The sequence below is a fragment of the Schistocerca americana genome, chromosome 9 (genome assembly GCF_021461395.2).
Source record: "Schistocerca americana isolate TAMUIC-IGC-003095 chromosome 9, iqSchAmer2.1, whole genome shotgun sequence".
Lineage (NCBI taxonomy): Eukaryota > Metazoa > Arthropoda > Insecta > Orthoptera > Acrididae > Schistocerca > Schistocerca americana.
In genome coordinates, this window is record NC_060127.1 from 169,407,041 (window position 1) to 169,419,634 (window position 12,594).

Below are 12,594 nucleotides of genomic sequence, written 5' to 3' on the forward strand. Positions count from 1 at the left end.
ACTTAGTTTTATCTACAATAAAGTTTTTATAGCCATCTCGGCTAAGAAGTTCTTCGAGCTCAACATAAGAAAACGAATGAATAAAAAAGAAATTAGTTGAATTACAGTGGAGCATGCAAGCTTGAAAATTCACAGAAACCGCCGCTAAGCTGTCACTGAGTAGAAAACTTCCTGCTAGATTGAAATTGTACACTATATACTGTCAGTCGAAAATGTCTCTCGCAAGCATTGACTAAACCATTTATTGGCAACACTCTTTCATCTTGGAGCGCTAGTCCTTCAAGTAATGCCGGAAAACTTCTGTGAAGTTGGGAGTTAGGAGTGAGAAGGCGGAAGTAAATCTGTAAGTTTGTGTCTTGCCTGGATAGCTCAGTTTCTAAGACCATTGCACATGAAAGGTTGAATCCTGGTGTGAAGCCTGGTCTGGCGTACAATCATCTGCTGGGGAGTTTCATAACGGTGCATAAGCCATTGCAGAGTGAAGAGCCCAGTCCAGAAATAATGCCCCAGCATAGTTAATCAAAATAACACTAAAGGAAGATAAATCCAGGGCCTCATGCATAAGGACACAGAATGTAATGTAATAGAGGGAACAGGCTGGCCCACAGAATAGCCACCTGGCAATCCAGAGAATTGACATAGCAGAAAAGACAGTCAAACCAGCCAGGATAAACTGCAGACTCCACCAAACTAAATGGGCTGTCATAGGAGCTAGGCCATGAAGCATTGGTTGGATGGGCTGAAATCACCAGTTTTCACTGATTGTGCGGACTGCGATGTGTCTCCAAAGGTGGGCTGTCAGAGCTGAACAGCATCCACCAACTCGCCGGTGAAACTGCACTTCCTCTCATATTAGAACCGAGGCAGGTATTGGAAGTGATTGGTTGGCTGGATGTTTCTACGAGTCCAGGATGACATCGTGGGTGGCAGTCAGCTATGGAGTCTGACGAGCCAGGTGGGCTGGCCTGTCTGGACAAGACTATCAAGCATAGGCCACTTGGTGTCATGGTATGACCCCGTAAGTTGGATGTCAGAGACAAGTAGGAGCTTGTACAACACCCATCAAGTGACACTGTCGACTATGTCATGCCCTCTCATGACTGACTGGTTTTACATCTTCACATAAGCAATAACCCCAAGGGCTCAAGAAATTACAGGGCAACAAGGTGCATCAACCCAATTCCACTGCTATATCTTTGACGACGATGTCTGGAAATTAACAAGTACAATTTTAAGAATCTATGGGTTGTATGCAGCTGTAGAGACTGGCAACTCCAGTGTACCCTGCATGCCATTTGGATCAGACTGTGAAGCAGACCCTGACCAAGTTCAAACCAATACTGAGGGTTATAATTGTGGGGCCACACTTTGTCCCAAGAAGGATATAAGAGTGCAGAAGGAGCCAGTATGACAGTGAGTAAGTGGTGCTGTTAATCAAAGAGAATTAGAAGTGGCGCGACCTCCAGCAAATGGCATTATGGTTGTATGTGAGCAAGAACCTGAACGAGCTGGAGAACTGACAGGCCAGTGAGGTGGGTCATCCCAATAGCCAATAACGAAACTGACAATACTGTTATTGTTTCCACTTACAAAGAAAGTAATTTTGTAAGTACAGCACTAGGAAATCCATTTTTCAGTTTTCTAGACATAACGTGTTGTGTTCACCAGCAGAAATCAGTAAGCCAATGTCGCTGACCAGTGTCCCATACAGGCCATGCCACAAGGCAAGGGCCGATTGTGCTGAAACCAGCACTGTGCATAAGTCTAATTGTGGGAATGACAGTATGTCCTTATGAGTGGGATGTTGGGGTAGAGCAGCAGCCTGTATGGTGCAGGTCGCACCATGTGCCTGTATTTCATTGAACCAGCTGTGCTGATCCAGTGTGTGGTGCCCAGCTGTGAGGCAGCTGGACATGGCTATGTGCTGTATGGGCTACACCACAAGCCAAGGGTTGCACGGGCTGAAACCAGTACTGTAGATGACTAATTATGGCAAAGTTGGCATTAGGCCATGAGTGGCATCTAGGAGCCAAGCATTAGACTATACAGTGTAGGTGGCGCCATTTGCCCATAGCATAAAGTTCTGTGCTTCCACCCAGACAAATAACACAGGCAGCTTCGAGATATGATAGACCAGCAAGGGTTGTCAATCCAGCTGGAATGACCCAGTGGGTGTTCTCAGTGGTAGAAGTGCCCAGTGAGCCAGCTGGTTTGGCCTGTGCACCTTATTGACCAGGTCGCAAGGCAGCGACTGGATCGATGAAAGAACTGCACGACTGCTACAGTCGTAGGTTCGAATACTGCCTAGGGCATGGATGTGTATGATGTCCTTAGGTTAGTTAGGTTTAAGTAGTTCTAAGTTCTAGGGCACTGATGACCTGAGATGTTAAGTCCCAAAGTGCTCAGAGCCATTTGAGCCAGCCTCGAGATATGATAGACCAGCAAGGGTTGTCAATCCAGCTGGAATGACCCGGTGGGTGCGCTCAGTGGTAGAAGTGCCCAGTGAGCCAGCTAGTTCGGCCTGTGCACCGTATTGACCAGGATCGATGAAAGCAGTTCCGGTCACGACTCTAATTCTGGGAACGACGTGTGTCCGCAGGTGTGGGATGTCGGAGCGGCAGGGGCGGCCGGAGCCTAGCAACAGCCTGTACGGCATCCTGCAGGTGGCGCCGTCGGCCACGGAGGACGAGATTCGGCGCGCCTACCGGCGGCTGGCCCTGCGCTACCACCCCGACAAGAACCCGGGCGACCAGGCGGCGTCCGCGGAGCGCTTCAAGGCGGTGCAGCGCGCCTACCGCGTGCTGGGCGACCCGCGCCGCCGCCAGCTCTACGACCTGTACGGCTCGGCGTCGCTGGCCGAGGGCTTCCCCGACGGCCAGCTGTGGGTGCTGACGTCGGGCTGGGCGCGCTGCCTGCTCGTCGCCATCTTCCTGGCCACGTGCTGCTGCTGCGGCTGCTTCTGCTGCTGCTATTGCTGCTGCTACTTCTGCTGCGGCCTGATGCGACCACCGCCCGTGCCGCAGTACAGCGACTTGGACGCCGTCGTGACGTCTCAGCCGGTAGCCGCGTCCTCGGGCCGAGAACTCACAGAGTACAGCAGCCTTCTCGGCGCTCGGAGGTTCACCTACAACGCGTATCAACCGCAGGGCGCTACATAGAGCGTGAACCTCTACCTGAGTGGAGGACAAACTCTGGCCTGTTCAGTTCCACACACAGTATCCTCATCACCATTGCGTCTTAAACAGTAATATGCTCCCACCTATATCCCACGTGACCTTATATTCTTTTTAGCGAATACTTAAAATGACGATGCTGTTATTTTTTCATTCCTAAAAAGGTTATATTATAATTCCAGAAACAGAATATCTGTTTTTCATCTTTCCACGCATACACAGCAGGAACTTGAACTCAACTGATATTATTTCAGAGGCTACTCTGAGATTTTTTTCTGAATATTTTGATATAATGGATCTATGTAACCTAGATGATCTTTAGACAATAATAAAGTTATTGATATTTTTCAAGTTGTTTCTATAGCTACCTCTGTTCCCTTGAAAACACCTTCATATCAATGAAAGAGCCCGTTATATGTAATTGTATTGTGTATTAAATCGGAGACCTAGAAACGACGGAGAGGCTTTGTCCCACCGTAGCCCTCACAGGTTCACAACCCCACAACAGGCCACAGCAGTCCACCCACCCCACTGCCGCCCCACACCGAACCCAGGTATATTATGCGGTTGAGCCCCCAGTGGACCCCAGGGAACAACTCATACCAGACGAGTGTAACCCCAGATGTTTACGTGGTAGAGTAATGGTGGTGTACAATGTTTGCGCAGCAGTCGCCGACATAGTGTAACTGGGGTGGAATAAGGGGAGCCAGGCCGCATTCGGCGAGGTAGATGGGAAACCGCCTTAAAAACCATCCACAGGCTAGCCGGCACGCCTTCCCGCTCGGGATATATTTAATTACAAATATGTACAAAAGAAAAAGTCCTGTGAAGTCTTTGCTGGCGCTGAGGAAACTGCTCAGCGTAATGTTGGGCTGCGCCAGTGGATTTAGCTGAACGATGGTCGCCAGTGCATTGGTGTTCGGTCTCATCGTCACCGAACCAAAGGGTTGGGGCCAAGGGATTCGGCCATGTGAAGCCGTACTTGGCTTGGAAACTTGTCGATATTGCTCCCAATTTGTCACTGTTATAAATTAGACAGGAAATACTATTCGAAGCAAAAACGTTTAACAGATATGTGCTCTGAAATGCATACCGTAAGAGTTTTGAGCACTTGTTCAGCTGCAAGACAGTAAAACACACCTCTTCACCGGAAAAAGGGCTCATGGCCCTTTAGAGCGCATAATTATACACTACACAATTTTTTCTTGGTTTTATCCATATTTCCTCCTCCCAAAAGATGGAAAGCAAAGAGCTTGCAGTAGAAGGGATTTGTTACACAGTATCGAAGATGAAGAGGGCTCATAGCTTTTACGGTATGCATTTTAGAGCCCGTATCTAGTAGACTTAAATAATGATCGTTCCTGTCCTATCCTTGACTACCGACCGTTCCTCCTAGGACACCCTTTCTATGTGGATTTGTGAATAGTGAAATATCGTTAATTTGCGTCCAGTGGCAACGCAGGAAATCTGATCAACGCTACACAATATAATTGCTAATTCCATGGGTTACAGATGTTGATCAAGCGCAGGAAATTTGATTAACGCAACACAATATAACTGCTATTTCCATGTGTTACGGAAACAGCCACATTTTTCAGAGACCAAGAATAGACTTCTCAGTGACTCTTTACCAGATAATACCCCTGCCCTTATTCCCAAACTCAGATTACGTAGCGTAAATTGCTAGTTGCCTGACTCAACACAACAGATGTTTTTTTTCAATATCCAACATTTTCAGAGTATTCTGCTTCACATCTTGACGTTATTTCAGTACCTTTGTTCATTTTATAAACAAAAGGCAACGAAAACATTCATTTTGTGTGTACCTGGACATGACTAGCAAACCCTAATATCATTCCAGATGAGATTTTCACTCTTCAGCGGAGTGTGTGCTGATATGAAACTTCCTGGCAGATCAAAACTGTATGCCGGACTGAGACTCGAGCTTGGGCAAAGGTCCCGAGTTCGAATCCAGGAGCCTGGTTCTGCAAGATTCGCAGAAGAGCTTCCATGAAGTCTGGGAGGTAGGAGACGAGGTACTGGGAGAATTGAAGCTGTGATGAAGGTCGTGAGTCGTGCATGGGTAATTCCGTTGGTGGAGCACTTGCTTGCGAAAGGCAAAGTTCACGAGTTCGAGTCTCGGTCCGGCACACAGTTTTAATCTGCCGAGAAGTGTCCTAATATCATTTCTTATTAAAGCATAAAAAGCATTTCAAACGTATTTTTCAGGAATCGTCTGAAAACTAAATTATTCTCCTGCCAAACTGATATTTTGATTTCCACGCAAGCGGTGAACTATATGACGCGCAGTGCAGCAAAAGGAGCGAATACCCTGGAGAAAATGCAATTCTGGTACTTGTAAAAATATATACGGAAAGACCTGCAAATGCAATATACCATGGGAATTTCACATTCCACTTGGCAAGAGAGGAACTCGGCTTTAATCCGCAGCCACTTTGGTTTCAAGTCTCAGCATGGCAGTGACGCGGGCGTGCACAGTTTATACCCTGCCTGATCAAAGTGGACATTCATTTGGGGTGTGTCCGCACGAGTCACTACTTCCGCTGATTTCATGTGATGTTTCTTACAGCCACCCTCGACAATACATTACGGTCCCTGTTCTTCAGTACATGAGATCTTGATCTTGTTTAGCTGTAGCTGTTCCCTGGCATTGCACTAATAGTCGAGTAGAACAGAGATTGGTTGAAATGATCCCGATGGGTTTGTTACACTGGTGACATCCAGTGAATAGTCCATGTTCGAAGTCACTGAGCTCTCTTGTCACTGCTCCTCTGCTGACAACAATTCCCGCCAAATTTTTTACTGGCGTGGCCGCCTCTCGTACATATAGTGGTAAGTTCGGCGTACGAGGGGCGTTCATTAAGTAATGGAGCGCATTTTCTCTTGGCCAGTTTCGGTTCAAAAAATGCGTAATTTGTTGTGCGCCCGCTTCAGCCCCTACAGTTTAATGTTCAATAAGTAATGGAACGCATTTTCTCTTCGCCAGTTTCAATTGAAAAAATGCGGAATTTGTTGTGCGACATAATGGATGATTCCCGCTTCAGTCCCTATAGTTTCATGAAGCGCTACACGTAGTCTGCAACGGAGGTGCGTTAAAAGCAGACAGCGGTCATTGAGTACCTTTTGGCGGAGCCGGCCGGGGTGGCCGAACAGTTCTAGGTGCTACAGTTTGGAACCGCGCGACCGCTACGGTCGCAGGTTCGAATCCTGCCTCGGGCATGGATGTGTGTGATGTCCTTAGGTTAGTTAGGTTTAAGTAGTTCTAAGTTCTAGGGGACTAATGACCTCAGAAGTTAAGTCCCATAGTGGTCAGAGCCATTTTTGAACCTTTTGGCGGAAAACCAGATCATCGCAGATATTCATGGGCGCTTGCAGAATGCCTGGCGGTGAACAAACGCATGGTGAGACGAATTCCTCCCTCAAAGTGCAATGATCACCTCTAAAGTGTGTTGTGCTACCTTCAGGAAACTGAAGAAACTGTTTCAGTGGGTCCGTCGCCACAAAAATGCAGACGAACTTCTCCTCCTCCATGGTAACGCAAGGTTTCACACGAGTCTGCGCACCTGAGAGGAGATCACAAAACTTCATTGGACTCCGTGATTTCCCTCAATTATTCCAGGTGAATTCCAGGATGGTTCCTTTGAAAGAGCACAGAAGACGTCCTTCCCCATCCTTCCCTAATCCGATGACCTCCCTATTTGGTGCCCTCTTCCAAATCAATCAACCAACCAACCAAACCGTGCAGCCAGGGTCTCGCAACTTCCAACTTCCATCTGCTCGGTCTAATGAAGGATGCACTCTACGGAATGCAATACGTGGATAATGGGGAGGTTATTGATGCTGCAAGGTGTAGGCTCCGGTATCTGCCAGTGGAGTGGTACCATATGGGCACACTGGCCCTCGCAGTAAAGCGGCGCTCTGAACGGAGATTATGTCGAAAAATAGGATTGTGTAGCCAAAAGAGTGGGGAATAAGATGGTGTATTGGAACCATGAATAAAACCAACTTGTTGTCAGAAAAAAAATGACTTGCGTTTCTTACTGAACACCGTTTGTAGATAGGGATATACGGATATACTTAATCAGACAGTGCATTTATCTGTGATGTAAGCGAACAAGGCATGATGATTAAAAATGGAAGAAAGCGAAGCCATATGACTCCAACCTGTTAACGTTATTTTCGTATAACGCTGTTTGTTTACATTTTGCAGTGCGACATGGACTATAGCATTACAAGTTTTTGTTCTGTTTGTGCACCTCCATTTTTTAACGTTAGCCAATGAATTCGACAAATTTACATTTCGTAGATGAGTAACACAAAAATTTTGTTACGTGTACCATCAGAGCTCGGATTTGGTGTAATGCCAAATAAAGAAATATGTACATAAATATGTAACCAAAATTAGTGAAATATGTAAATAAATATGTAATGAAGGAGTTACATGTAAAATTCAAAATTCCATTTTTTTGCTAGAAAATGTAAGTTCACAGGTCGGCTAGACAAATATCTATGTCAATTTTAGTCAGTTCGCGTCTGCTGCTGAGTAGTGGAGTACAAGTGTCTCCTAATTAAGCATTTAAGTCACACTGCAATGGAATGCATAATTAATTATAATGTACTTTTCCAAATATTCTGTTACCATTCACAGTCTCTTGTCTGAAAATATGTTTTTTACAAATACAAAGAGGTCGTTCAGCTTCTCAAGACGTCAACGTTGCATATTTATACAGAGGTATTGTGGTAGGAATAACATTCTCAGGAGCTTCTACGATTTCACCATTAAATAAGCGAGACAAAATAACAAGATCTGTGTAGCCAGGGTTCATACTCAGCACAGACTGCAGTTTACTGGAAACTACATCACCAAATTCGCCTGGTACAACAATGACCTTCCCAACTGCATCTGACGTTATTCTCACAGCCTCTTGGAGAGACATACTTGAAGTCTCCAGTTTCTTGATGCTGTCGGGAAGTCAGGTAAAGCGATTTGCGACCTATGGAACTGAACTGAGCACTTCAGAAAAGTTGAATAGAGACAAGGATTTAGTCACAGACGCTGCAGAATCAGAACAAGACTTCTCCATCACTGGCTTCACTGTCTTAAAGTGCTTATTGTAGAAAATCACACCTTCAATCCATGTTGCCAACTTGTAATCACTGGCTCCGGAGGCAGAGGTACATCATGTAGCTGCCCCTTGTAGCGTTGTACACGAAAGGGCATTTCACGAAAACCTTCTTCGTTGCCGGCCGCTGTGGCCGAGCGGTTCTAGGCGCTTCAGTCCGGAACCGCGCTGCTGTTACGGTCGCAGGTTCGAATCCTGCCTCGGGCATGGATGTGTCTGATGCCGTTAGGTTAGTTAGGTTTAAGTAGTTCTAAGTCTAGGGGACAGATGACCTCAGATGTTAAGTCCCATAGTGCTTAGAGCCATTTGAACCATTTTGAACCTTCTTCGTTACTGATATCAGTGTATTTACTTCTGGGAATTGCTGTCTAACTGTCTCTGCGACACGTTGCAGTGCGTGAGCTATACATGTAACGTGCACTAAGTTTGGATAAAATACATTAAGTGATTTCCTCACTTTCAAGATGTACTTGGATGCATCTCTGTAAATCAGTAGATCCCTCTCTTCTTTTACGCCATCTGGCCGTAATACTGTAAGTTCATCGTTAATGAATCTAGCAAATGTTGAAGTGTTTGTTGATTCCGAATATTTACAATAAATTAATTAGGGATTAGATGCTGCCACAGAGACCAACTTGCCCAAAATTAGATTAGCAATGAAACGGCCTTCATGTCATTAGCAGAAATCCATATAAAAGATTTGCCAATGTCAGCCCTGATTTTTTCTGGTATACCAACATACGAATAATCCAAGTAAATCTTCTTGAGAGTGGACTCATCGGAAATGTTACGGCTGCAGTATTTCTGTAAGAAATGTTTAAATTTAGGTACCTGAAGTTTGTTACAGGGTACGTTCCCTGCAACCAATTCAAAGCACACTTCTTCGTAAAATTCACTATTAGGCTGTCCCTGCAGTTCTGTAAGTAGAATCTTTTTCTTCGAAGAAATCATTTGTTTATTTCTAATATGTCGATTGCTGGTTGGTTGTTGGTTGATTTGGGGAGCGACCAAACACCGAGGTCATCGGTCCCATCAGATTAGGGAAGGAAGTTGACCGTGCCCTTTCAAAGGAACCATTCCGCCATTTGCCTGAAGCGATTTAGGGAAATACTGGAAAACCTAAATCAGGATGGCCGAACGCAGGTTTGAACCGTAGTCCTCCCGAATACTAGTCCAATGTGCTAACCATTGCCACACCTCGCTCGGTATGTAGACTGTTTCCTAAATGATGTTCAGTTTGAGTTTTCATGGTACATCCTACTCGAATTAATAATTGGCAAACAATGTTGTACAATCGCAGTTAAGTCACGAGATGTTCAATTGACTCTTTTATTAGAACATGTTACGCGTTTCGGGATTACATCCATCCTCAGACATCTGTTACAAAAAAGTACAAAACGTTAGTGAACAGCACATTCAACACGTTTCAACGCTAAAGAAAATGAGATCGGGTCATATGAGTTACATACCACAAACTTCAACTCCTTCCTAACCAACCAGGCGCACAGCCTTGACAACTCAAAGAAAGTGTCCAATAACGTATGACTATAACTGCGAAACAAGCAGTCTCGAAGCAGAGCTTATACTGATGCTAAACAAGTCAACTATAGTCTGGGAGACGAGTCTTTGGCATTGACAGCTCGGTAGCGTCTTTCCGTTGCCTAGCGACCGCAGGCAGGCAGCCAATGACGGCCTGACTTTGAGCGGGTAGCAAGGGCCACGTTGCCGCTCTGAAACCCGGTCGCGCGCGCTTTTGAAACTTACCAGTGTCTCGCGTGCAGGCGGTGCGATCGTTCGTCGTTTGTCTGAAGTTGAATTCGCAGTTTATTTCGTTTTTGCTGTTTTTAGTGTTTCTTTGTTTATGTTTCGTTGTAAACAATGTCTAGTGCGGCGGGTAGTACCAGCCCGACACAAGAAGTGAAACGGAGGAAGAAAAGTGTGCTACACACCCAGGCCCGTGAATTCGTGTGCTCTGTGAGGGATTACTTTGAGAAAGAAAAGGATAAAGGTGGGCCCTTAATTCCTGTTGTTCAGGTTGTGAAGAGAACTGCAGCAGCATTGAAAATAAGTAAGAACACTGTTGTAAAGATAGGGAAAGAACAGTATAGTGTAGATTCTGACGAGAGTGACACAACAAAGCTGCACACACCAGGAAAGAAGCGACCGAGAAATAAGCAGGTGACAGCTTTGGACGATTTTCAGAAAGACGCTTTTCGTCGTCATATATACAGCTATTATAAGAGAAGGGAACATCCCACTCTATCTAAATTACTGGTGTCACTTCAGAAAGACGATCTTTTTAAAGGGAGCAAATTTTCATTGCGTACAGTGTTGAAAGACATAGGCTTCAGCTATTCAATGTTTAACGGGCGCAAAATATTAATGAAAAGGACAGATGAAGTTGCATGGGGGTGCAGATTTCTGCGCAGGATCATGGGTGTGGAATTCGAAAGTATAGTGTGGTTAGATGAAACTTGGGTCAATGCCAGCCATTCTTTACGTAGAGGCTGGAATGATGGAACGCCCGAGGGGACAATGGCAGTGCCTGTTGGCAAAGGAGGGCGTATTATTGTCTTACATGCAGGAACATCGAAAGGTTTTGTGCCAAACTGCTTGAAAATGTTTCGGTCAAAAAAGACGGGAGATTATCATGAAGAAATGAACAGTGTAGTATTTCAAGAATGGTTCGAGACATCGCTTATGACGAATCTGACAAGTCCATCAGTGATTGTTATGGACAATGCGCCTTATCATTCCGTTGTTCACGATAAGGCACCAACCTTGGCAACAAAAAAAGACGATATCATTCAGTGGTTGAAACGGCGGAAAGTAGATTTCAGAGAAGATTTAAGGAAGGCGGAACTGCTCGAAATTGTGGCACAAAAGAAACCCCAATTTCCAACATATGTAATTGACGAGATTGCTAAAAGGCACGGGCATGAAATCGTTCGGCTTCCTCCATACCACTGTCACTTCAATGCAATTGAAGGAGTGTGGGCGCAGATAAAAAATTACATTGCTGCAAACAATAAAAAATTCACGATCTCTGAAGTGGAAACTCTCCTTCCAGCAGCTATCAATAAAGTGACAAGCGAGACGTGGGCTAAAATTGTAAACAGCACTGCAAGTGCCATCAGAGAGGCGGCCAAAACCGAAGGGGTTGTGGGAGAATGCATCGAAATTTAATTATACATCTGGGAGAGAGCAGTGATAGTTCGAGTAGTGCTGAGGAAGACAATGTCAAATCAGATTCTGACAGTGATGTGAGTGGTGTTTTTCCATTACAGTAACTACAACGTATTCAGGAATGTAAGGAGGGAGTTTGCTATCCATCTACAACCAGATCATCATATTGTGAGTACTTTCTTCAGATTATAACTCATAATACACTGACCAATTATTCTGTAGCTTGTAGTAGAACAAATTAATAATGCTAATACTTAACAATGGAAACCAAAACTGCTAATGTTCAACAACTTGCGAAAATAGTTTTCATTTCAGTTGTGAAGGTTAACAAATAACTTTATTATGTTTCAGCATCTTAGATACTTGTACTAAATAGCTCTTATCAGTTTTCGAGTTAATATATTTCAAGCAACAACTTTAAATAAATTCACGCGTACCAATACGACTTGTATTTTGTCTCGTTTTTATTTCTGCTGCTAGAGAATGCGTGTAGCAGACAGGGCGCCGCGTGCTGTGAGCCACGTTCGGCAACAGCGCCGTCTGCCCGCCGGAACCAATCACTCGTCTCACGGACTATAGGAGCGAAGCGCCCTCGGTAGGGGGCGCTGCATGGTCATGTGCTCCATGCGTTAACATGTAATTTAATGAGTTGAAACCGGAATGGTACTTCCGTACACGTTAACACTAAACGATTTTTAAATTTTTTTTACATTGCCATACTATGTCTATAGCCAGTAGTGGCACTAAGCGCAACTCAAACCATATGTCGATATAAAATAAATAATTGGGGGGGGGGGATACTTCATGAATAAACCTTTCAACCTTTCAACCTCCCAAATCTCTAAAATAATACCACCAAATTTAATATAACCAACAGTATCCGCCATAAACTATAACCCTGTAATAAGCTCTCGTACGCAAACGTCTTAGGCGCCATCTGTCAAAGCCAACGGCAACCACGTCAGCGGCAGCCACCCGCCTATCGTATTACAGCCAAGTGAGGTTCATGGGCCATTGTTTGAAGGCTTCTATTTGAGCAATCATGGCCCTTGAATCTCACTTGGCTGTAATTCAATAGGCGGACGGCTGCC

General features: G+C 45.0%; 2 protein-coding genes across 2 annotated transcripts in view; one reads left to right on the top strand and one right to left on the bottom strand.

The window, feature by feature from the left end:
- LOC124550781 (potassium voltage-gated channel protein eag-like) overlaps positions 1–1,915 on the bottom strand; it is a 92,648-nt gene extending 90,733 nt beyond the window's left edge. The window contains exon 1 of the mRNA XM_047125505.1: positions 1,843–1,915. Coding sequence (XP_046981461.1) covers positions 1,843–1,915 — 73 coding nt within the window. The remainder of the gene's footprint in view (positions 1–1,842) is intronic.
- A 691-nt stretch (positions 1,916–2,606) lies between these two features.
- Positions 2,607–12,594, top strand: part of LOC124550782 — a 43,207-nt gene continuing 33,219 nt past the window's right edge. The window contains exon 1 of the mRNA XM_047125506.1: positions 2,607–2,938. Coding sequence (XP_046981462.1) covers positions 2,607–2,938 — 332 coding nt within the window. The remainder of the gene's footprint in view (positions 2,939–12,594) is intronic.